The 26,634-nt window shown below is 38.6% G+C and overlaps 1 protein-coding gene across 4 annotated transcripts in view; it reads right to left on the minus strand.

Annotated features, from left to right (window-relative positions):
* LOC118449038 (uncharacterized) overlaps positions 1 to 17,884 on the minus strand; it is a 57,790-nt gene extending 39,906 nt beyond the window's left edge. For 3 of the 4 annotated variants that reach the window (XM_085657785.1, XM_085657786.1, XM_085657784.1), the window contains exons 1-2: positions 17,688 to 17,884; positions 9,585 to 10,621 (exon numbers count right to left, since the gene is read on the minus strand). In XM_085657785.1, the coding sequence (XP_085513911.1) occupies positions 9,585 to 9,987 (403 nt within the window). In that variant the 5' untranslated portion in view covers positions 9,988 to 10,621; positions 17,688 to 17,884. The remainder of the gene's footprint in view (positions 1 to 9,584; positions 10,622 to 17,687) is intronic. The other variant, XM_085657783.1, reaches the window with a different exon arrangement.
* Between the last annotated feature and the right edge of the window lie 8,750 nt (positions 17,885 to 26,634).

The raw sequence follows: 26,634 nt of genomic DNA on the forward strand, positions 1-26,634 counted from the left end.
TTTAAAAGCGTTATAACTCGGATTTATTCGCAGCGAGTATAATGAAACTGTAAACGTGACGAGTCATGCAAATCATTGATAGCCTCGTAACATCGGCATACATACTAAATGCATATATATATATATATATATATATATATATATGACAAAATGAAACTTTAACGGAAGTTCTATATTTAGATTTTAAACGAATGCAATTCGATTTTGGCTTGTCTAACCTATTTTTGAATTTGTATTGTTAGCATTTAAGGGGAAAAACTCTATCCATGAGTCAGACATCTCTATCACGGAACATCCTTACGAGTCTTTGATTCTAACACAGTTTATGTATGTACGTCAATACATTACAATCTTTTATTCTTGCCAGAAATATGGATAATGACGATAGAAGGACTTTAATCGCAATGTATATACGTACACTCTCTCTCTCTCTCTTTCTCTCTCCCTCTCTCTCTCTTTCTCTCTCTCTTTCCCTCTGTCTCCTTCTTTCAAGGAGAAAAAATATCGATTATATCTTGTAAAGCAAAAGTAAGTAGACGGATGAGACAGGAAGGTAGAAAACTTCCATCTCGCGATATTTGAGAAGCCACGAAAGAAAGTAGATTAGACAGGATAGGAATATTATTTTTCAATTTCATTCGGGATAAAAGTCTGCTATTTTCATACACATCGGCTTAAAAATTAAATTTTCTTGTTGCTCTTACGGCGAATATTTCGATGCGAAGTATGCTTCGAAAGATTGCATGATTGAATTGATGTAAAATAAGAATGAATGTAAAAACGCATGAAATATAATATTTACACGCTGAATAATTACATTTAGTAAGAATCGATTTATCTTTTTCTTCTTTCATCTCTATTTTTCATTTCTTTTTAAAGATAAGTAGATTCGAACGATTTACCGATCGTATTGAAGAAAAATGGAGAGAGAGAGAGAGAGAGAGAGAGAAAGAGAGAGAGAGAACAAACGATGATTCAAAGACGATCCAAAGAAAGAATATATTTTTTTGGGGATGATTACCTAACCGTTCTTTCATTTTTCCTAGAAAGAGCAAAAGAAAAATCACAGCAAAATTTTTTGTACGAGATAGTAAGAGAGGAAGGACAAGTGAGTCTCTCATCTTAGAAAAACACGAGAATTCTTTTATTTCTTTCATTGTTTCCACGAATAGCCGACAATATGTTGGTTTACGGACCGATCGCTTCTCACAGACCTCTCTACTATTCCATTCGTCTCTTCGTATACATACGACCGTTTATCCGTACTCATTATTTGTGGTTGTCAATAAAAAAAACTTGCGACGCTAAATTGCAAAGGTAGGTAAATTTACTCGAAGAGGAAAAGAGAGAGAGAGAGAGAGAGAGAGAGAGAGAGAGAAAACGTTACATAGCGCAGCTCCTCGCATCTATCTTCGCAGTTAAAAGCAAAAGGAGTAAAGCTTTTATCGAGGAAACTTACTCATCAAATCGATATCTCATGCCGTTCAAGAAGGTACTATTATGGATAACGGATGTCGACTATTCTGAAAATAATTGCACTATTACCGGGCTTATTCGCATCCCTCGCTTCACCTTGCACCAGCAGCAGGCAACCCTTGAAAAATACCTTCCAATCTCTTGCTATTCTCGCAAACATCTCATTTAATTTCAACTATTGAACGTGCTTTCGGTCTTTTGTTCTCGATGGAATGAAAAAAGGAAAAAGAGAAAAAAAAAAGAAAAGAAAAAAGGAAAAAAAAGAATGTACACAGACACATATCTTAAACAAATAAACTTTATCCCCATATATCTCGGACAAATAGAAGAGAGAGTATTACTTGGCCGGCGACTATGTAAAAGTATTATTTTATTATCTTGAAATCGTCGGGTAACACTTCTTTGTGAAATTTTTCGGAAAGTATTTGGGATGCATGATCTTAAGATCTAAAGAAGTTGAAGAAAAGCAACTCTCGTACAATCTCTCAAAATTTGTATAAACGAATAAATCGTACGATCGAAGGAGTTTACCCCCGGTAGTCGTGGTAACGCAGGAAAGTTCGTACAAGAGCTTCCATTCCTCGTGACGAGGACGCCGACGACGACGACGACGACGACAAAGCTCGATCGTCGTCTGTGCGATCGAGCAGACTAAACAATTTCTGGATAAACTTTCGACGAGAAAGTTTAAGGTACGGGGAGGTTGCGGTGATGGTTATACGGCAAAAGGGAGCTCGCAACGGCAACCGGCTGCGCCAACGAATTTTCGCAAGAAACGCACAACTTCATTTTTCCTTCGAAACTTAACGAGGGAGAAAACGCGATAAATAAGAGACGCGTAGAGGAAGGAAATACGTTTTTCCAAGTGCCGTATACTATGCCGAAGAGATTCTCCAGTTTGTGCTGGGATTACGCGAGTTTTCCACTCGATCGTCTTTGCCTCTTTTCTACGTAGAATCTTCTTCCAACATAAGCGATAGTCTCAAGGTTTCCTTTTATTAACGTCGCGCACTCTTGACGTCTCCATCGAGATACTCCATCGCTACTTCACATAGCTACTCCCATCGTGTTACTGCGATAATAAGAAATCGATCGATCGGTCACCGACGATCTTTTCATCGTTTTCGATTAATCAATTCTTAACGGCGTAAAAAAGAGAGAGAGAGAGAGAGAGAGAGAGAGAGAGAGAAAGTAAAAAGAAAAAAAAAATAATCTAAAAATGACGTCGCTCTTACTTGCTAATTTACCCTCGACGTTGAAGAAACAACCTCGGTTTTCTTTATCTCTCAATTCTTTCTCATAGGAGATACAATTTGCAATTACGCACGGAATGTAGTCGATTATGCGACGTCAGGTGTTAACTCCTAGTTTGCTCCTCTTGACTCGTTGGTTTTGGCGTTACGGTTAGCCCTTCTAAACAATTTCTACTAGGATGAAGCTAACCTAAGCTAACGCTTCAACTTTGTCGTTAACGAATTATGTTCAAATTACCGTGTCGAAACGAACCAAAGTTAGGCTTTCCGTGAATTAATAATTAACGAAATAGTTTGCTCGTACACTAGGACGCCTAAATTCCTTTTTCGTATTTCAATATTTCAGTCCTTTTTCTTCTAGTTACAAGTACTACAAGTGAATTTCCCCCATTCGATTTGAAAAATATTTTGCTTACTTTTAGTTCTATTAAAGAACTTTTAAAACTGTTTTAAAAGAACGCAAATTAAATTGTTCTCGACGTTCGTTCCGCGATGTAATTTAGTAATTTAAGTTGGTGCAATAAGCATAAACAAGAAAATCTCATCGAATAATATTTCACCAAGATAAAATTATTCTCATGGGAAAGTGTTTTATCGTTAGCGCACGGTATTGGCTCCAAGATGTTCAAAAAAGAAAAAAAAAAAAAGAAGGAGAAGAAGAAGAAAAATAAATAGAAGAAAATGAAAAGAAGAAAGAAGATGAAATAAATGAACAACTGTCATGAGCGAAGCGGAGAGAACTCGAAGGGATCAAGTTGATGAACCAAACGTACTCTCTCGGTAAACTGCATACATAACGCACTTAAACAAAGCCCCATGCACGTAGATTGCATCCCATGAGATATATATATATATAATTGCAAAGAGATAAGCGTCCTCGTTACAGGGTTCTACTAATACCGAAATTCTGACGCTGTCGAGGTTCCCAAATATAAATATTTGTTCGTGTCGAACCATAACGATTCGTGACGGTGTCGACGTTCCGTAGGAATGTGTCTTTCTATTCTCGATACATCAAAACGCATTCGTAATTGGATTCGAGGGAAACTGTTTTAACTTACTTAAATGCCAAAGGTTCGTTGACGCTAGAAATTTGCTTTTCCGGAGATCAAATTTGTATTAACACGTTAGAAAACTTTACGAGGATCCTTTCGCGTCTAGTACAAAGAGGTTTAACGATCCAAAGATATCTCCCAAAATTCTTCCGGGTTTCTCTGTTTGAGCGTGTTTGTCCTTATTCTGATTAGGCTCTTGGAATACCGCTGGAAGCGTATGTTTGGTAACCCTGGAATAATACGTTTAAAGGATGCGTCTCATCGTCGTTGTCGTCTCGGTAACCTCCGAGCACACATATTTTCGGATTAAACATTTGGAGGTTCGTTGGGGCGCGGCCAATGCATAAATTACCACCGTTATCGTTGGCAAAGATCCGATTCGCACGCTAGAACTCGTAATGGCATAAACGAAATAGCTTATCTGATTATAAAACGACGAGTCATCCACGGCGCGCAACCCAGCAGGGCTTGTAATTGTCCTACCAGGTCTATGATTCGTTCTATTTATCTCGTTTTACTGCAATGTTTCTTCCTTTTCGCGTATCTCTACTCCTTGAATATCGCAACGTTGACTTGGATGAAAATCGTCTTATTTATACGTTTATTTATGCATTGTGTAGAATTAAGCACAAGATGAGAAGCTTTTATCGAGAGAAAAACTATATATATATATATATATATCTATACACACAGCGCACGCACGCATGCACGCACACAGAGAGAGAGACACACGTGTGTGTACGATACGCAGATACGCTTTTTACCTTCTACTACTACTACAGAATGTTTCTCTGTAAATTTAACGAGCTTCGCATTCTTAATAACTTCATTTCGTTATTATTTCCATACTCCCGTTTTATTAATATCTCTTTACGATCGTATTTACATCGAAATTTCCCTTGTTTACCAAGTAATGCATGAAAATAACAGAATAAACACGCGACAACTAGGTATCTACATATTTATATATGTAAGTTTTCAGAATGCGGGTGATTAATAATAGGAAAGAAGTGCAATTAGCAAACTGCACCATTATTTTGTTCCGTCGACGAAGCTCCTCAATGGAGTAATTGTTAATAGAATGGAATATTAAATGCTTGAGGGATAGAGAAATATAAATATGGAATTTTATCGATATACCATGTATGTTATTTTTTCGTGCGTTTCATCATTTTTATCAAAGAACTTTGTAAAATGCCGTAGGCAAGCGTCGATCGTATAACGATATTACGAGAATGATTTGCGGTGACGCTATCATATGATAGCTCGTGAAACTGGGAGGGAACCATTATTGAGAAATATTATGAAGCGTAAATTTTCCTCCATTTCTCTGCGATCCGTTGCAGAGATTACACTCGTAAAGGAGGAACATGTAATATCTTTAATTGAATAATACACGTATTACGATAAAACCTTTTGCAACTAAGATTTGGTTTAGACGTTCTGGATATTTCGTCGTTTTTCAGAGAGTACACTCTCCTTCTCCTCCAGAGACCACCCTTGTCATCCTCATTCATTCGGACGAATTCATATTTGTTGGCACATCGATCGATAAAACAACGCAAAACCGAATACAAGACTTCTAGTGAGAGAGAGAGAGAGAGAGAGAGAGAGAGAGAGAGAGAGATAGGTATATCAATAAGTATAACCACGACGAAGGTGATATTATAGTACGTACTTTAGAGGATCGACTAAACGATAATACGAGCCGATAGACGAGTCGACCTCGAGGGATATTGACCTTACAGGCCGCAAAGGGCCGAGTAATTGTTGAGGTTAATTCCTGTTTGTGCCATTCGCCGCAATTTAACCTCCGTCAAACTATCGTAACCTCGATCCCCTCTTAGCCATAGCTATTCGCGATATCGAGCTATCTCTCCCTAAATACCCTTGCGTTCGCTAATTTAGTTCCCTAGTAGGGCGCGAACCTTTCGCGTATCCGTGTGTAAAACCGAGACAACTTTAATCCCTTCGTGACTTCTATCGTAACTTTGTCTAGGTATATGCCCTATCATTAGGATAGCTAATCCAGACTCTTCCACGAAATCCCTGACGTTTCTCTTTCGATCGTCAACGAAACCAATCCTTTTAGAACTACGGTCTAATACCGTGTAATGCTTACGGCGATTTCAACCTCGAAACATAACATTAGACATTTCGTCAGAAATTTCCAAATATCTCGTAGAAAAGCGTTAGCGAACCCTCCTCATCGCTCGAATCTTCCTCCTGTCACCCGACTTACAATTTTAACCGAACAACATACCGATATTTGTTTGTATGTTACACACTAAAGTTCCGATCCTACGTTTCTAACTATACACTTGCCGCCCTCGAATGTTGTCTCTTCTCTTTACATTGTAACTCTTTTGTAAACTCTGTGGTTGCGTTAGCGTCACCGGAGTGCTTAAAGCTTTAGCAGTTTCTACACTCGTTGTATGCCGCCGTGAATACCGCCCACTCTTTCTCCCCACGTCCCCGTGTACTTCGCGTACAGCGCCATTCTCCTTTAATCCCCTTTTTCGCCTTTGTTTCTTCCTCGTCGCAAATTTTTCTTTGTTTGTTTTTTCGTTCCATCGGACGGATCGAATTTTCACTTTTCATCCAGGTTAAACCAACGACCTTAAGTAACCGCGAAACTATTTGGATCCTTTTCATTGGCCAAAATTATCCAATCTTTTCAGATTAATAAGGAAACATGTATGATTCTTTTTTTCCTAACGTTTGTTATATTCCAGAGAAAAAAGAAACAGGAACGAAAGGAAAAGAAAATTTCGATCCCAAACTAACAGTCTCATGTAACATACATAGGTATGTCGATAATGTCGAATGCTATGTGGCATCGAGCCAATTTCTTTTATATTCGTAGGTAAATTTATACAAACGAGCCCTAGGAAGAAGAGTCTAACCCTCTTAGAGTCTTATCTCGCATTCTATATCTATACTCTTTTTACCTTAATATAGTCGCAAAAGTTGTCCTTACTATTTCCGTAAGGCCAATTAATTGGACAACCTTGTTATTCGTTAAGAGTGAGAGTTTACAGTGTGGCTATATAATATTATTTTGAAATAAAAATTTACGCGAATATTTCGCTTTGCAAGGTTGCAGCTATTTTTAGACTATCCTTAAGATATCGATTTCAACTAGATTCGATATTTTGAACAAACGACGTTAAGCTCGAGATAGCTAGTCTATACACCGCGTTATATATAAACTCATCTTTCGGGAATAGATTTTCCGAACAAAGGCAAAGGGAATATAAAGGCGCGTTTACATCTTCGATGTTTCGATATTAATTTCAAAGGCAGTTTGTACGCGCGCAGAGAAAATAAATCGGCTTTCAGAAGCAGAGCCGTACGAGACGACGATAACAGGGTCCACTGTTAAAGGTAGTTGCGTTTATAACGAAGGGATCTTCGTAACTGTATTCAATATCCTAAAGTAATAGCAGCACTCGTGTATTGATTTCTTTTTCTTTCTCTCTTTCTCTCTCTCTCTCTCTCTCTCTCTCTCTCTCTCTCTCTCTCTCTCTCTCTCTTTTTCTCTCCTTCCCTCTCTTCTCGCAACAAACACTGCCACAATATCAACGAGGTCACAGTGACAAAGCCGTTTTAAGAAAGGGAAAAAAGTGAAGGACAGAGCGAAAAAAAGAAAGTGATTCCTGTTTACGTTGTAGAAAATTGAGTACATGACTCGACGGATCGTTGACAATCATAAAAGGCGTCAGTTTTACCACCCATGATATTTTCTACTTCTCCTTTGGACGATTCAAATTAGCGATCATCCAAACCCAAAAATCGATTTAGTCGAACTACGTACGTGCCGATCAATCTTTTTCACCATCTTTAAGTATATGGTGTCGTATTAAAATTGGATCCTCAGAATTTATGTTTAGTCACGACTTGTCTTATAAATTAGAAGGATAATATCCGAGAAATTAATACGGATTATTCGAATATCCAACGCAAAAGAAATATGAAAAGTATTTACGAAAATCAAAAGAGAGAAGAAAAGATAAAGGGAAGAAAGGAAAAAAGGGATGGAAGAAAAATACCGAGGGAACGTTCGAATTTCTTGAGAGATTATACCGAGCAATTTTCAAGTAAAAGTCATTAATTAACGTCCGATAAATTTCCTCTTCCTCTCGCATGAAGTATATTATGGCGCGGTCAATTTACATAGGTACAATTTACATAGGTATGCGCAGATAACGAGGTCTTTTGCTATCGGAATAACGTCAAAGGAAAATACTGGACGGGCAGGAAAGTATTCATTGTTCTTTTTCTAATCACAAAATTCTTTTTCTAATGGTATCAAAAATATATAAGTAGATTAATCGGATTAGGTTTTCTTTTTCCTCAATAATAAACCTCCGAAATACTTTATTACTCGTCTCTAATGGATGTTACGATTGGACACCTTTGAAATATATACATAACTCGATCGGAATTTCGGTGTACACACGTAAATCGATCGAGGAAGTTATCGGCTGATCGAAACGATATCGAATCGAAACGATTGGTTGATCCAGCATTTCGAACCATTTGAAATTCTCCAAAAGATAGCAATTCGATGGGTCGTTCAGATAGTATGCTTTGTTAAAGCCAAACCCGAAAATGAATTCGACCGAATGCTCGATTGCGGTTTAGACGCGTGATAAATCTTGAAAGGATGGATCGCAACATTTTCTGCCCGCGTTCGATCTTCAACCGTGAAAACCTTCGACCGATCAATCTGTTCTATTTCGGAATGCGTCGGAAATAACTTTGTTCGCTTCGAAACTGTATAGGATCGATCGATCGATCTCGTATATATATGTATATATATATATATATATATATATACATATATACATATATATACATATATAGATCGATCGATGGATCGATCTTTCGGTTGTCGATCGCGTTAGCTCTTCGGTGATTCTTCGCATCGAATGCGTCGTTAATCGTAACGACTGGACTGAATCGATAACGGGTTCGTTAGTAAGCTCTCCCATTTCGATTATAGGCTATCTAATGCCCCTTGTTAACGTTGTTAATCCGGTCATTCTGCATTCCGATCGTGGAATCGCCACGCATGGCGGTACCAACGAAGAGAACAAACATCCGTTCTTGTCTAACGGCGATCGTGAAATCAAGTTGTATTTGACCGGAGTTATACTATATGTACAATCGATCACTTTCCGATTTCGCGGTAACTCGACTCGGAGCGAGAAGCTTCGAGAGCGAAATATTTTCTAGTCGGATGAGCGCGTGCTCTTGAATGGCGCGTTTATGAATTTTAAACCGGAGTCCTTTTGAAATTGACACCAATCTCTTTCGGTGTCCTTGTCATTTATTTATTTCCATTTTTTCTATTTCTTTCGTAGATCATCTTAAAAAATCCAAACGTTTTACGATCCCTTTCAATCTTCTTATTTTGATTTTCGATCGAATTAATATTTTATATAGGATTCGAAAAATGGAACAAAGAAAATATACTATATGCATATATATATATTTATATATACCATCCCTTGGTCCTTCGCATCGAGAACAACTATGACAGATAATTTTACGCGCTTACAAGCGTTTCGACCACGCCCTCGTTAGGTACTCTCGTTAGGTACAAAGGAAGGTACGTTATCGTACGAGTTCTTTGCTGGAACGCTGATCTTGCGAATGAAAAGGGTACGCGAGCAAAGAAACGTTATCTACGATAATATATCAAATCCGATCGACGTATTCATTCGGTTTCTATGGAAGAAGTAGATTTTCGTCGAGACAAGAATATTCCGTTCGTAAAATCGTATGAACTTACCGGAGTGAGCTCTGTGAGCGGGTGCGGCGGGGGCGGGAGGGAGACCGGCGATGCTGTAAAGGGTCTGTCCGCTGCCATATTTGTGAGTGGTGCAATGGCAAGGTGTGGTGGGAGTGGGAAGAGGTCCGATGACAACGCCGCCGGTAACGGCGACGCTACCGCCGACGACGGAGATCTCGTCGAGTTCGTGGCCACTGTCATAATGGCACAATCTGGTCGCACTGGTGCTAGAACCGGCGGACCCAATGACGTTAACTTCACCGACGATGCCATCCGAACGAGTGCTTCCTCCACCGCCGATGCTTCTACCACCACCACCACCACCACCACCACCACCACCACCACCACCACCACTGGTTCGGCCCCTAAGCGACTGCACCAGTCGCTTGGCGCCCGAAGACATTCCACGTAGGTGATCCAGCTTTCCTTCGTTTCTCTTCTCTTCTTATTCCTCCAAACGAAACGGCCGGCCAAATAGGACGGCTCCGACGAGGATGCGAAGATCCTGTTTTTCGTCTCCAGAATGGCTGCCGGCTGATGCCTCCTCACCACCGCTGTCACCGGCCGTATCGTTTTGTCGCGTTTCTTCCGTTCATCCTTAGAACCAACCCTTCGATGGTCTTCTACCACTTTAGCCGAACAGATCACCGAAGAGATCTTTTCGGGAACGTGATTTTGAAAATACGATTCTTTCTCAAGGATGGCCAAAAGCGAAGGATCTCTCCTTCAACGATTGGAGAAGGGAAGTACGATGGAAGAACGGATTCGAGCGATTGATCGACATCTCTTCCGCTCTCTCTCTCTCTCTCTCTCTCTCTCTCTCTTTCTCTCCTTCCTATCTCTTTCTATCTCCCCTACCTCTCTCTCTCTCTCTCTCTCACCGACTTTGGATTTTTTTCGCAACACCCTCCAAGCCACTCTCCCTCCCTCTTCTTAGCAGTCGTGCAACGTGCAACAAGTGTCTCGCGCATCTACCGCTCCTTCGACGAAGCGCGCTAGATTTCGTGCTTGGACGACCTACGCGATCCTCTTCACGTCTATAAGAGAAAAAGAAAAGCGGATTAACGCAGAAACTCGAACGGAGTTTCAAACTTTTGTTTCAAAGACTTAAATCTTAAATACGAAAGAGTTTACATGAATTGAATAGAAAAATAAAACGAAATATATCTTTTCTCTCTTTCTCGTAGGTGCATACGAGATTCATAGAAATGGGAACATTTCATAGGAAAAGTATATTGGTCAATGGAAAATACGCAAGGAAGAATGTGCAAAGTGAGTCAAAAGCGTGAAAGATCGAAGTATCGAGTATTCCCTCGGATCGAGAGCTTCGATTGTTACCGCGTCTCTTCATAATCGTCTCGGCACTCTTGGAATTCAACGTCGATACTGACTTTATACGATTCGTCGTATTGTCTAACATCTTAACGATCTTTAAAAAAGAAATCCTATCGGAAGGAAGAAAGAGAGAGAAAACATCGTCGCGAATAATCGATCAAAATTTTCCTTCGCGAAAACGTCTGACAAGCGTTCAAAAAATATCAAAATTTTATAAAAGAATTTGTTTGCTTGCAGCTTTATGTCCACTTCGTGTCCACTTTATGTCCACTTTATGCCCATTTATCCGTCAAACATACCGAATGGCTAATGTCATTCGACTTATGCATAAAAATGTCAAAAGAATCAACGGAAGAGTCGCTTTTCTACGAAATTACGGACAACTTAACGTTCTCATCTCGACGATCTACAAGTCTGAGGATGCGACAAAGGACGGTAGAAAATTTATGATTCTCCCCTTCTCCTCATTCTCGTAAATGCAAGGTTGGCGTTCTATGCGACAAAACCAAATAAGAGATATAATAATCGCGGGATACGTTGCGTCTTGTCGTCGAGAAATGTAGAGGCATAGTGGAAGAAAAAGATAACCATTTTTCAGAGAAGCATATTTCTCAAATCGCAGAAGACGAACGTGCATGCTTGGTCGGAAGGCAACGAAACGACCCGCTTTTATTATTACGATTCACATTTTTACTCCACTTCCATTTCTCGTAGAGCACACGTCTTTTAAAATTTTTCTATCGTTACGATACTAGTTCGTGGTGGGTTTTGCAAAATTTCCAACAAAATTTCAAACGTATTTCGAGCGTCAAAATCGAATTGGACTTCTTCGACGGTCTAAATAAATTGAAAGATTCGCGTTGAATATAATTATCCAAAGACAATACGTAAGAAAAAAGATTTTTCTCGAATGCGAATATCCTGAGATGTAATATTAATTTCGGACACTTTCGGAAATTTCTCTATCGATCGATCGCGGTTATCGCGAGTAAACGCGAAGCCTGTTTATTCGGTTCTCGCGCGATACATTTATTAGAACACCTACCGACACGCTAATGGATCGTTTGAGTGTGGGACGTACACGAGTTTACACGCACTAAAGAGATTATCGACGCCCGGCATCTCTCGTCCCACCATGTCGTTCCATGCCACGCGTGGCGTTTTCCAACTTTCTACTTGAAATTACAAACAAATTGAATTTGTTCTCGAGGTTCTGCGAATCATTCGCCAAAAATGTCACTCCACTATTTCTTCCTCGATTATTACGCATTTATTCGTTCCCCATTTATTACGCTCCGTTCGCCCTACACGATCCGCGAGGACTATTTCCCTTTGAACGCTGTATATATATATATATATATATATATATATATATATATATATATATTTTTTTTTTCTGTTCTTTTTTTCATCATGGCTTATAGAGATCGACATCGAAATTTATTCAAAATAAATCGTACAGAGAGGGTGAGAGAGAAAGAGTGACCGATCGTTGACCATTTTAGTTCGCGCAAAGCCTCTTCGAGAGGATCACAGAATATGCGAATAACGTTGTAAGTGACTGCGCTACTTCAACCTAATTTTAACGGATTAACGCGCAAGTAAAGCTTCCGATACGATAGTAATGCGATCGCATTTCGGATCCAATGAATCGCGCTAAAGCTCTTTGACGTTCCTTTACGAATTCCTAAAGTATTTACCTGCGTTTCAAAAATATCGAGAGAGAGAGAAAAAAAAATAAAAAAGAAGAAGTACCCGATACTTCTCTCCTTTCAAATACATTTCCTCTAAGACCACTCGAGTTTCTTATATACTCTCTTTATTATCACGCAAAATGTTTCATATAAGTTATTTGTAGGGTAGTTCAAATCGCTGGAAGGAGGACCTGAGGAGGAGGGATAAAGGTCGTCAAGGATAATCCAAAAATAGTGGGGAAAAGGTTAAAACAGAGGCGCCAGAAGGAGCAAGTCGACGACGAAGTTGTATTATTTAGGGCATTTAGCAGCGCTCGCGGACCTTTCCAGGATTGTCCGGAACTCGTCGGGAGTCGCCATGGCAACGAGGACGTCGTCCTTCTCTCTCTCTCTCTCTATCACACTTACAAACACACACATACGCTCTCTCTCTCTCTCTCTCTCTAACTCACTCCTTTCTACGCATAGAATCGACGCTTTCGCCGGCGCCTCGTTCGAAAGATACGTCGAGAGAGATAACGCCTAAACTCGAAATTTCAAACAATATTGGCCAAATTCGCGCTACGTACAAGCTTTCGATTTCTTCTCTAGGTCGATCGAAGAAAAACCGTCGCATTTTGAAAGAAAAAAATATTTCTCATTAAGATATAGTTCATATTAAGACAAAAAAAAATCTATATTCTCGTTCAGTCGAATTAGCATTCTTTTACGGGATACGGTTCTATTATGCAAATGATTGCACTCTCTCGCGATTCCAAGATTCATAGTGCCGATAATAAATCAGAGAATTTAATCAGGATGAAGTCTCGACATCTTGCGGAATTTCTACTCGCTGCCACATATATGGATACGTAGGTTAATGCCGAAATTGAATAAGGAGAAAGCCCTCGTCGTGAAAACACCTTGATCTTCCTGGAATTCCGCGCTTGCACGCTCTTATCGTCTTTTCTCCTTGGAATTCTTCAAGAACCATCTTACTACCGAGCTTTATCCTTTCAGGTAATTTTATTTTTCAGGAAACGCTTTATCGCCTAATACCGTTATACTTTTTACCCTACAAAATGTCCTACAGATAAAACGGATTATTCGATATTTATCATTTTTCTTTCTTTTTTTTCTTTTTTTTTTTCTTATCACATTTGTTAATGTTTACTATGGCGATTAGAAAATATTATTTGTAGGCCTTAATAGTTAAAACGTTGGATATGAAAAATTCTTACGGAAGAGACATTTAAAAGGATATGACGTAGTACAAAGAGATGGAAAATGTTGCGGCGTTGCTTTAATCATAAAAGTGATTAAAGTTTTCCGTCGCTCGCGCTTACCTCGTAGATGCGTGAGATCGTTGCTATTTTGGCGCTTGCGACTTCTAAACGAATTATATGACCTAACTCGAAAAAGGCTACGGATAAGATGATTAGGAAAAGAATTTAACAAAAAAAAAAAGAAAAGCACGATCGAAGTTAATGGAACTAGGTACGCATTTACTTAAGTACGTAGATGTCTGTAAAGTTGAAAAAAAGTTGTCAAATAAAATCTAAATCTTTTTTTCTTTTCTTCGATCACTCGATACTTTCCTCTTCTATTCTTTCTGAAAATACGATATTTCTAAACATTCATGCAAATCGAAATAAGAATTCATAGAAGAAAGTTCTGTACGAGGTCGAGTATCTTTGAAATTCAATGTTTTTCCTACGTTCCGTTGTTACTAAGTTTAGTGTTTCTAGCGTAAGTATACCAAGGAAGAAACGTGGATTACGATAAATATAGGTAGCTGAAATCCGATATACGGAAAGACGGTTGTCGCGTGTTTTCAAACCTTCAACGATTTAAAAACTTTTGACATCGTATGTGAAATGTGCAATAAGAAAAAAAAAGAACAGAGAGAAAAAAAAAATTCATAGCTACCAAAAGGATTTTCTTAAAAAAAAAATGAGTATGCAACGATTCGAACGACCGTAATGATTACGAAGTCGGAATTAAATCGTTTGGTAACAACGATCATTAAATTGGTAAGGACGAATGCTCGAGTCGATTTAATGCAGCACGTCGATTTTCCGATTTTCAATTATGAAAATTGACTCTTGAAAACGAACTCATTAAATCGCGTATACCTAGAATATTACGTATGTAATAATATATACATATAATGATATCGTAATAATGAAATAAAACGCATTGATGTAGAAATTGCGACGTTATTGCAATTTGATGGAGAAAAAAGAAGAAAAGAAAACAAAAGGATAGGAAAAAGCATCGTTGCGCAACGATGTTATGTACGCGGAGGACGCGACATCGGGGTGCGAAGGGTCAATTGCTAGACGCTTAAGCACCGGAAGTCACGCGAGTCGCCCGAGTACGTTCAACGTCAACCAACGTTCGTGCCAATGACCCAGTGAAGCCACTAAGGTCGCATCCCAATCCCCCTACTTTCCGCTTTCCCTCTATACCCTTTTCGAATGAATATATATATACATATATATATATATATATATATATATATATATATATATATATAACTTTTTTACGAGTGAATGATATCGACGATAAAAATGATTTTAAAAGACTGAGAATAAATTAAGATTGCTTGTTTCAAAGGAGACAAAAAAGCGATCGTTTGAAAAGAAAAAAGATCGAAGAAAGACAAAACTTTGTTGTTTTTTTTTTTTTTCTTTTGAACGAAGGGAGAAAAACGTCGATTAAATCGACCGGCTTAATAAATGCACAGAAATTAAAAGATGAATATAAAGAAAGAAAGAGAGAAAGGGAGAGACGTGTCGAAATCCTTAATAAAGAAGATGTTAAGAGATAAAGGAGTCATCATGGACCGCTTCAACACTCGACAATTCCGAGGAATATTTAGTTTGCAAATTGGATCGAATAATCGGGGTCGGAACTTCAGTGTGACACCGAACGAGAGTCGCGCCTTACCCCTTTCTTACTTTCATCCCTGTCTCTTTCTCTTTCATCTTGCATAGCAATATCTTTTTTACGGAGATTGTCAATAGGAAATTTCACAGCTAAAATCTGTCAATATCTATTCGTATGAAGACATCCAACGAAATGGAGTACAAGGTGGGTCAAGAATCTGCCCGCACAGATTTCGGCCTATAAAATTTTATAAATTCAATTTATAGCGTTATATACGTACTGTGATTTTTCATGGCGTTGAGTTGGCACCGCAGCTAAAAGACGATATAGGAAAAAGAAAAATATATGATTGTAGTACTTTTAATTAAACCTTTCATCGCCGAGTTAATAATAACTATGAGTTTTTCTTTGAGCTACCGAAGAAAATCAAATTATTTTCTTCTCTGTTGCCTTTCTCTTTCTCTCTCTCTCTCTCTCTCTCTCTCTCTCTCTCTCTCTCTCTCTCTCTCTCTCTCTTTCGCGCACACATACACAGACAAAGTTCAATGATAATTTTTGTCATTGTTTTTAGGCTTCGACGAAGGATCTTAACGTTTGGCGATCAAGTGTGATCTTTAGTTTCGCTTCATTAGGGTTAGCTAAACGACGCAAAGATGAATAGTCTTTTCCCCTTTCGGTTTATACACCAAAGAACGAAAATCCTTCCTTTCCCGTCCTTCTCAAAGCTCGCTTCTATTAGACGCAACCCTAGAGAGCACTCATCCACTTAATCAAACCCCGTCTAGCACTCCTTAATTATTCCTTTCAGCTATCTACGAAAATAGAAAAGACTATCGCATTTCACGGCTAATCGGTTAAATTGCTTAACGGAAGAGATTTTTAATTTCCCTCGCTGCCCGCTTCCTCTTCCTACCTCCTTCCCCTTCCCTCGCTTTTCCAAAGAAAAGAAAAAGAAAATAGAAATTCCCGACGACCAACTTTCTTTTTGAATCTTGCGGCATCTTTTCTTAAATGATTGCAATTCTTTCCGCGTAAAACTTTTTCTCTTTTAATTCACGCTAAATTAAGATCTTTACGCTTGATCGGCTAAGAAGAAACTATAATACTCGTAAGTCGATGAAGAAATAATTTTTCCGACTCGATAAAAATGTAAAATAAAAATCGAGACGAACGGCGATATATCGATTGGCAAATGTTAAACGATATTTAATACTTTGCATGATTTGATAACGGGTAACATATTCGAACATCCTATTCGGTAAAAGAGAGCGATTCTTATCGCTCCCCTCCAAATTCGTTTCCCTTTCTTTTATATAAATGACTTTTTAACTTAACCAAATCGAATATGAAATAGGATTAACGTTAATAAGTTTATATTCGATATCTTATTCAATTAAATTTTTTTATCGTTTATTATCGTAATACCCGTATACATATATCGATATCTATATGGTTTCTCGTGAAAAAAAAAAAAAAAAAAAAAAAAAAAAAGAAAAAAAAATACAAAAAAGTATGCTCGGTGAGGTCATGGGAAATGTCATCGTGATACTCGTCTTGTTTTTCTTTTTTTTTTTTTTTTTTTTTAACTTTCTTTTTTATTCGTATTCGCTATAAATATATCATGAATGTACTCAAATCTATTTATATTCTTTAGTGAATTTATTAACGCGAGAGCGTTTAAAGAACTCGCGCCAAAGATGCTTCAGTACGGAAGGACGTCTTCAATGATGTTGAGTGTGATCGTTTTAATGCGACCGACTTTCGACATCCCGAATGCATTTAATCGGATTTCCGGACCCAAGCGGCTTCTCTCTCTCTCTTTCTCCCCTTCTCATTCTCTGTCTCTCTCTCTCTCTCTCTCTCTCTCTCTCTCTCACCACCTAGCCGTTCTTTTCCGTGGTATATTAATTTACATGGTGCATCACTTTTTCTTTCTTACGAATAATTAATAGGTATCGTCGAAGCATGGATTTTATTTATAGGATTGATTCGTAAATATGTATATCGTTATCGAAAGGATGGGAATATAAAATATGTGTAGAATTGGAGAGGGGGTGAATAACTCGAGTGGCATCTAACGGATGGATAGGACGTAACGAGCGCTTTGAAGTGTGGCACACACGTGCTCGTTTATGTACGTATTACATACATACTAAGACAGGTTGTTATGTGTGAAGGTTCTATTGGCGCGCTATATACGTACCTACGCTCCTTTCGAAACGCGTCAACGAGTCGACGACACGGGTGCCTGAAAAATCGGCGCCCGATTCTCGAAACGCGATACGCTCGGTTACTTTAACAAAAGACATCGCGCACTTTATTAAATAGTCGTTTTTAAAGGATCATGAAAGAGATGAAAGACTGCAATCGACGGTGGTTCCATGCGTCCCTATGTTGCTCAAAGAGAAAACTCGAATGTTAGTTCTTCTTTTTTCTCTATACGTCGATCGTAGACACGCGTTCGAGCGTCGAGAAACGATAAGACATTGATCGTTCCTCTTAAGCTATTCAAGCTTAATCGCAATGACACGTATAGTTCCCTTTGTATCTTGTTTCTTCCACTGGAAGAGGCTGATTACTAGCAAAAAGGATCTTTGAAATACGCGCGCAACTATAATTCAAATTTACATTTTCTCTCTCTCTCTCTCTCTCTCTCTCTCTCTCTCTCTCTCTCTCTCTCTCTCTTTTTCTCTCTCTCCCACTTGGTTCATCGATCGGACGTGGTAAATATTTTGTAGCTCGGGGCACGCAAGCTCGGATGTCTTCTTCGTAAGTAACTCGGGAACGCCTCCTTAAAGAGGGCCGAACTTTCCACTCCTTCACGCGAAAAGCCTAGCGAGTACTTTACCGACAGGTTAGAAAAAAAGAGAGGGAGAAAATCGACAAAGTCGCTAGTTGGTTTGAAAAAGTATAAAAGAAAAAGTTTTTGCGCGTAGCGCGCTTCCTTTTCGCGTTTTAACCTGAAAAGAAAAAAAAAAAAAAAGAAAAGAAAAAAAAACAGAAAGTATCGTAAACGTAGATAGATGTACCAAACATCACCGATCGCCCCGTCAACCCTCAGCCCAGCCGTTAATCTCGATTCCCTTATCTTTCGATAGGGGGTTGCTTGGCTCGTGGTATTCGACACGTGTCCGAACTCCACGTCCTCTTCTTTCTTTCGTTCGTTCGTTCATTCGCTCGCTCGCTCGTTTACTTCTTCCGAACATTTATTCGAGCAGGAAAATCCATGAATTGATTGTCGTATATATCTAACAAGTTTTCGTCGCATCGACGGGATATGTACGACGTATGAGTTTATCGCGCACCATCTCGCGCGCGGCGTTACTCTTCCTTTCGACACTTCACCTAGTCGACACGTAAGCTCCTCGCACCACGTCTTTGTTCCGGATCACATTTTCGCAGAATACACTTTGACGCACTAGCCAGCCCTCTTTCTCTCTCTCTCTCTCTCTCTCTCTCTCTCTCTACTTCTCTCTCCCTCTCTCTCTCTCCCTCTCTCTCCCTCTCTCTCTCTCTCTCTCTCTCGCCCTTCTCTCTCTTTTTCTTTTTCCTTTATATTGCTCCTATCGAAAATCCTTTTGCAATGGTAAAAACGCGTATCATAAATGGAGCGTGATCGGTACGATTGATGACACGTTAAACGGTACGCGCAAATACGAGCAAGAAACGTGCACGCACTGCACGCACGCACGACCGAAGGGGTAAAAGAGAGAGAGAGAGAGAGAGAGAGAGAGAGAGAGAAAAAAGAGAGAGAGAGAGAGAAAGATAGAAAAAGAAAAAGAGGAACACAGAGTAAGAGTGAACAAGAGAGGAAGAGGAAGAGAAATGAAAGTAACCGAGCGAACGAGCGAGCGGTGAGCTGTTTGACGTGAGAGATTGGAAGGAGTGAGAAAGACAGAAAAAGTAAATGAGAGAAAGAAGACGGACAGATAGACGGAAAGACAGATAGATGGACAGATAGATAGATAAATAGATAGATAGATAGATAGATAGACAGACAGACAGACAGACAGACAGAGAAAAAAGAGAGAAAATTCGACGGTTTCTCCTCCTTCGTTGCCCGGGGAGCGGCTATGGCGGCGGCCTGGCTCTCACTGCTGTTCTCGCGTCGTCCTTCGACGTGGGGGGCGGTTGCGGGTGGGCTGCGGGGCTGCTTATCTCGCAGCATCCCAGAGCGCAGGAGCAATCCGCACGAAACAGCCGCTTGACGACGAGAGGGAGCGCGCGTGGCGCGCGGAGCGAGCCCGAGGGTAGATCGCGCTCGTCGAACTACCGCGTTCGTTATAAACGACGAGAAGAGAGCAAAAGCTGCGTCAAGGTGCACTACCTCGAAAACGAACGCAATCCTCGTGAAAATATTACATCCATCGTAATAGCGAGAAATAGGATCGACTATCCGAATCTTCTTTCAGGTTCCTTCATTTCTCTTCAAAACGATATTACTTATTGCTGGTAGATTTTTTTCTTTTTTTTTACGCGACCACCGTGAAATAATGCTCGCTTTTGTCGCTGCATCATCATTGTCAAACATTGAGTTTAATGAGAGTAATGGCGCGTGATATCAATGGAACCGGACGAACAAACAAAATGAAAAAGAAGGTAACGTTTGGCCGAGCTAATAGAAGAGATAATTATTATCCAATTATTCCGCAAAGTACGATATTTCGTTTTACCGACGATTCGTTTACACTCCAGCTGGTTCTCTTTGACGAAAATTGTTAAGCACTTAGGTACATACGAAATTAAAAGTCGTAACGTGGTTAATGCGCCCCTGCGCATGTGCTAGAAATATCAAACGCGAAAGATCGGCGCAAAAAATTGTCCTAGACGTTTTTTAAACCTTTTTAACGACATATCCAAGAGCATAGGTAAACATGCTAACGTACCAACTGTCGTAGTTGCAAACCTTTTAATGAACGTTAAAGTCGAAAAATGCGAAAACATCTCGCGAACGGAGAAATCGTTGAGATGATGCACGGACGATGCATAGCTAATCGAGGGATCCTTGTATCGGTCGTACGGCCTTATAAAATATTCATGAGATAACTTCTATCGAGGGAATCGTGGGAATAGAAGCTGACTCGAGTATGAAAGTGTCGTTAGAAATGTTCTCCTCTGTATATTCCCTTGCCGCGGGGTCGATGCCATCGGACTCGTCCGTAACGATCGTTACTTTTCGTTCGTCGAACTGCGAGATGCGAAGCAACGTCCTACGATCGCGAAACGTTTACTAATGCACCTATTTATACCTTCATTTTCTCTTTATAAACTATCCTAACGAATTCCAAATACATACGTTTCATCCGACAGATTTCAAACGACGCATCGAACGCTTTTCCTTTTCTTATGATTACGATTTATATCGATATTTTACGATTTACAATACTTTTCCATTTACGCCATATGGTCTCAAGAAAAATATCAATAAAAATATATCTTCTTGATCTTTCACTATATTTAATATGCCAAACTCATTGTTTCGATTTCGAACCAATGCCCAATGCATCTATAGGATATACACCTATTTACTATCGTAAAATATGCTCAAATTGCGATTCTCTTTTCTTTTTAATTCGAACTTGTCGTAATCCGTCAGTTTATCGCAAATACGTGCTTGAAATTATTTCTCGCTTGGCAACGAAAGTAGATATTATCTGTTTTCCATAGCCACGCGCGCAACACGGTCTTCTTTGTATAGACGCATTTAAAAGCTCTCTCTCTCTCTCTCTCTCTCTTTCTCTCTCAAGGCTATCCATCAGGAGGCGTTAGGAGTAGTTAGGAGAAACTTTTACCGTGACCATCGCATCGATAATCCTTGGCGACTACCCGCCCATCGAGAGAGACCCATCCCTCGTTTCTGTCGTTTCAAAGTAACGCTTCCCTTCTTACATTGATCGTTGGTATCTATCTTGAGTCAGCTATATGCCATTCAAATAAGTACATAAGTATATATATGTATATATATATATATATATATACTCCTTATATTTCCAACTCTTTTCAGATAACGATTTAGACGATGATTAATCAAGGTTTCGGTGGTACCTCGTGTCACGCTTTATCGCTTTACGATCTTCAAAGCAAATAGTCGGAATTTCTGAGACAAGACTTCCTATATACAGTTCAACGAACTTGAATCAATCGATCCAACATAGATTTTGTTGGACGAAAGTCGTGAGTAATAGACCATAATAGTCGTGTCGTGACAGATTTAAAAGAAAAGAAACAAATGGAAGGTAAAGGGAGAACGGCCAAAACGTTAGAAATATTTTTAATCGTGGAACTATATTAAAGGAGCATAATAAATAACGAATTGCAAAGATTCTATCTCTATTTACTCTAGCTTACCATCTCTGTTATATGGACGATTCTCGTAATAACTTCATTGAAATACCTTCCGGCGTATTCTACGACGATACTCGGTATCCAATACAACCAATATCGTTATTCTTTACTATTCTTTCGGCTTAACTTTTTGTCTCTCTCTCTCTCTCTCTCTCTCTCTCTCTCTCTCTCCCTCTCTGTATGTCTGAGATATAGAAACCAATTATTACGATAAAAGATAAACAGGAATACATTTCTTTCCCCCGGGAATGATGATACTATATAATATTAAAAAATGTCAAAACTCGTAGCCTGAAAAGTTAGCTCTTCAATATTTTCCTCTCGAATTCTCAATTTCCTCATTTCCATATCAAAGTGTGCGTCTCGATAAAATAAAGGAGAACGTAAAATATATGTATATATATATATATATATATATATATATATATATATATATATATATATACATATTAGGCAATGTTAGAGAACCAAAACCAACGTAGAAAAAAAAATATTCAATTTCGTTGTTTAATACTGATACTTTGCAAATTCTTTAGCTTTTCATCGAATTAATTTAATTAATCGAATCCATCGTATATAATTGTCTATCTTGACAATAAAACTCTTATTCGCTATTATAACTTGCTTCGAAAGAAATTCGATGATCGTTTATAAAATATAACTCATATGATAAACATTACTCTCATTATCTAATCGCAAATTATCTATGCACTATCTTTTTTCTAATCTTTTTTCGTTACTTTTCCATTTCCCGTAATCGTTGATTTTCACCATAGTGTTTTCAAAGTTGTTCAAGGCACGGCGCACTCGTAATTATTTTCACGATGTTCCAGTAATTGGAATTACGGAATAGCCTTTTTTCTCACGGTGCTTCACATACTCTCTCTCTCTCTCTCTTTTCCTTTCTCGTTTGTTTCTCTTGATGGACACAACTGATCCAGGTGGATTTTGTAGAAAGAGATGACGCAATTTTCAACCAATTTTCCTTTTGAGAAAAAGAAAAGCTGGTCTCTGGACGCGTCACCTTTTATTGCTCGACTGAAGGAGAGCTATATTATTGGAATGCTTTTGTTATTCCATTGTGTCTATTACTTCGATAAAAGAAAAAGAATCGGAAGAAAAGAAAAAGCTCTCTTTAACTCGAACCAATTAAAATGTACATTCATTTCTTTCGCGATATATAAATAGAAAAATAATTGAAAAATCGAAGAACGTAATGCGAAAGCAAAAGAAAAGGTAAGTCGAAAAGAAATAGGAAACCTTACATATTCTTACTTTGTCAAAGGTACGCAACGAGATTCAGCGTTGAAATATGCACGCATTCTGAGGTTACATACATGGAAATACGTCTACACACACACACACACACACACACACATATATATATCAGCAACTCCGATTGTAAGATAGTAAAACTCAGTAGGTTATAATAAAAGTGCTTTTCTGCTTCCACGAATGCTTTCAAATTTTTCATACCGATGAATAAGAAAATAACCTATCGGAAAACTAATGACAGAGTCTTTTCAAAATAACTCTAGAGATTCGAATCGTAGAAAAAGGATTAAAATACGCGTCCACGAAAGAGAGAGAACGTGCCTTTGGAATTATGTTTACTAAGGTTTTAAATTAGAAAAGAATAGAAGCATCGCGACGCCGTTTGTTTTACGAGAAAAGAAGGAAAAAAGAACGACGATCCGTTTATACTGAAAACAGTAGAAAAATGGAGTAAAAAGTTTCCGAGTTTTCGCGACGCCTCCATCAACGAAAATAAATATAGCTTTTCCTATTTGTTCAAACGCATCCTTCGTATTCTCCTACGTCGAATCGTATCACCGTTGTTGTATTAAATTTATCGTTTCTTCGTAATGTTCCTTTTCTTGTAACAATCGTGTAAGGATTCGATAGAAGGAATAAACGAACGGTTGCTTCTCTTAACAAGAGTATCAATTCCAAGATCTTTCTGATATCTTCCTTCTATCCCTTCTACAAATGAATGAAAGATAAGAGATTCCACGGATAAAAGTTTTACGGTTCGTGTCTAGATCAACGTCCTTCCGACAAACCAATTACCGTTCATCGTTACCAACGAAACGATCTGAGATCGAAGAGCTCACGATGTCACGAGTTTATAAAACGAAATCTAGCTAACTCTTCTATATTCCAATTATTTTTAAGCGTTTATCGTTGATCGAATTGCAATACTTATTTACTTTATTTCGATCAACGATAATACGATTTCTTCGCGAGAAAAAAATAAAATTTTTCAAACAAAGATATCGACGAAGTAATTATTTCTAGTACAACGATTCGATTCAATTTTTATTGCAACGTCGAATGAAATTATACGATATTCTGTATTCTCGAAGCGTTTCTTTATCCGAAAAGGTAATCTCTCTTGTTCATTGAAAAGAATCACGGTGCCACCAACGTAACAAAGATAAAGTTTCTTTTAATTCGGTTAAGTAGAGCGTAATTCTTAGCGAGAACATTGTCAAAGAGATTTTCTTCTACGTAAGCGACACTTTTATTAGCTAACAATTAGCTAACAATTATACAATACAATTATATAAAATAGCTAACAATTTATACAATTGTTTTATACGAATCAATGGCAATAATGGTATTGAGATCGCTTTATCATATCGAACAAATTATTCGTTGTATTCGTAACATAAGGGAAAACAAAGTACATAGGGTTATATTTTTTGTACGATAAGCGTATACGATATTTTTCGTATTAACATCGATATTACGAGTATATATCTATGCTCGTTCAGAATTTTGCACGTGATATACGCGAAAGTAATGTCGCACCGGTCGGACCGTATGGTGTATCATCGAGATCATACGTTACGCAGAGAACGACGAGAGACAGAAACGATTTGAATTACAAATTTGCTCTCGATAACCCAATGAATGTTGCTCGTTCGAGGGTTCGATTAACCTAAAAGTTCCAAAGTATTGCGAGCACGCGAGTTTTATATATAAGCACGATAATTACGATGAGAAATGAGAGAAGAGAAAAAAAAGACAAAAAAATCATTATTGACTAATAGGCAAGACTCTCTCGGAAATTTCTCTCGGAGAAATCCTCCCCTAATAAAATCTTACGTAATCATAAAGAAATATAAATATTTCTAAGGGAAAAGTAAAATAATAGAGGCACGTGTACGGAACATTTTTACGCTACATTTCTTGCGCGCTACATGATTTACGCGTTGATACGTTTACGTAGTCAAATTAGCGCTAACCTTGTATCTTTTAAACGACCTGCATAGCGCATTCAACTGTCCCAAAGAGACGCGAATCTCGGTCTTTTTTACGATAACGATAAAGTCAATCCATTCCACCACTAACGCGTGTTGTAATCATCAAGTAATTCGTTTCATTTAACAAATTAACTTTAGATCTAAATCTTTCGTGCGAACATATTGACGAAAGAGAAGTCTCCCAATGGCTCAAACTCGAAATATAACTCCCTTCGTTGCGGAGAGATGTTTGGAAAATTCCCACTAAAGTGGGAAGGACTAAAATTCCAACGAAAGGATAATTCGTGTCTCGGTGGCGTTCGATAGTGAGCTCGCTAAAGAGAGAGAGAGAGAGAGAGAGAGAGAGAGAATTAATTCCTAAGTTAATGCTTGGCCTGAACGCAAATGGTCGGGAATACGAGCGGCGAGATCAGCGCGGTATGCGACAGTGCGGTTTCGTTCGACAAAATCTAAATAGCTTTTGCAGCCTATAGATATCTCTTGTGGTTCGACCGTGTGTATAAATATATATATATATATACTACCACCTGTAATTTCCTATTACTCTAGGATAGACTTATTTTTACAATGTTAACGGAAGCGTGTTAATACGAGTTGAATCTTTTCGAGAAGAATATAAAAACTTCGACGATAACGTTACTTTACTGGACAAAATCACGTCTGGATCTTCGTTTAATCTCCTATAATTTCTACTTCGTATAGCATACAGTAAATTTATTAGCGCGACTCCGATGTTTCGATACCCATTTAGTCAGAGATCGAACAGACGCTAGTTATTGGATCTTGGTCCATACGCTCTAACCATCTTTACCGTTGATATTCGTATTCGACTTGAAATAGTTAAATGATGCTCGACGAAAGGGACTAAGGTAACGAGGGTAACGCACTACGAAAAGGAAGAGATAGTTCGTCGAGAGTAACGAGGCGTAGTTTAAAAAGCTCATAGCTAGCGGCGAAAGGAATAATTAAAGGGCCATGAGCTTGCGCGCGCGCGAAAAAGATATATAGAAAGAAAGAGGGAACTTATAGAATAAAAAAAAAAGGAAAAGAGAGAGAGAGAGTTTCAGTGAGCACCGACAAAGATTAATACCACTTTAGTACTTTCGTTGGACGATTTTCGTTACTTAAAAACGAACGAACCGAAAGTATCCAACAGCTTCGGCTTTGCGTACCTTTTGTCGATAAATACCTAAGCAAACTTCATTAAAACGTCCGGCTGCTGCCTCTGTACCCGAATTACAAAAGGAAAATTAGCGAGAACCAACGAAGACTTCGTCTTTCGATCGACCTATCGATCAATCGACCTATCGATCGACCGACCGACCGACCGACCGACCGAATGATCTCTATTTGTTTTCCCCTTCATATTTATTTTGCATGTCTGTACGCGTTTACCGAGAAAATTTTGTCCGAAGTGAATAATCCGCAATTGATTTCCGCTTTGTGCGATTAATAATGTAAAAACGAACGAACATAAGGCCGAGCGCGAACGCCGGATAATAAAATGTCGAACGAGTTACGATTTACAAATGATTA

The sequence above is a fragment of the Vespa mandarinia genome, chromosome 6 (assembly GCF_050613455.1).
Source record: "Vespa mandarinia isolate Hongniang chromosome 6, ASM5061345v1, whole genome shotgun sequence".
Classification (NCBI taxonomy): Eukaryota; Metazoa; Arthropoda; class Insecta; order Hymenoptera; family Vespidae; genus Vespa; species Vespa mandarinia.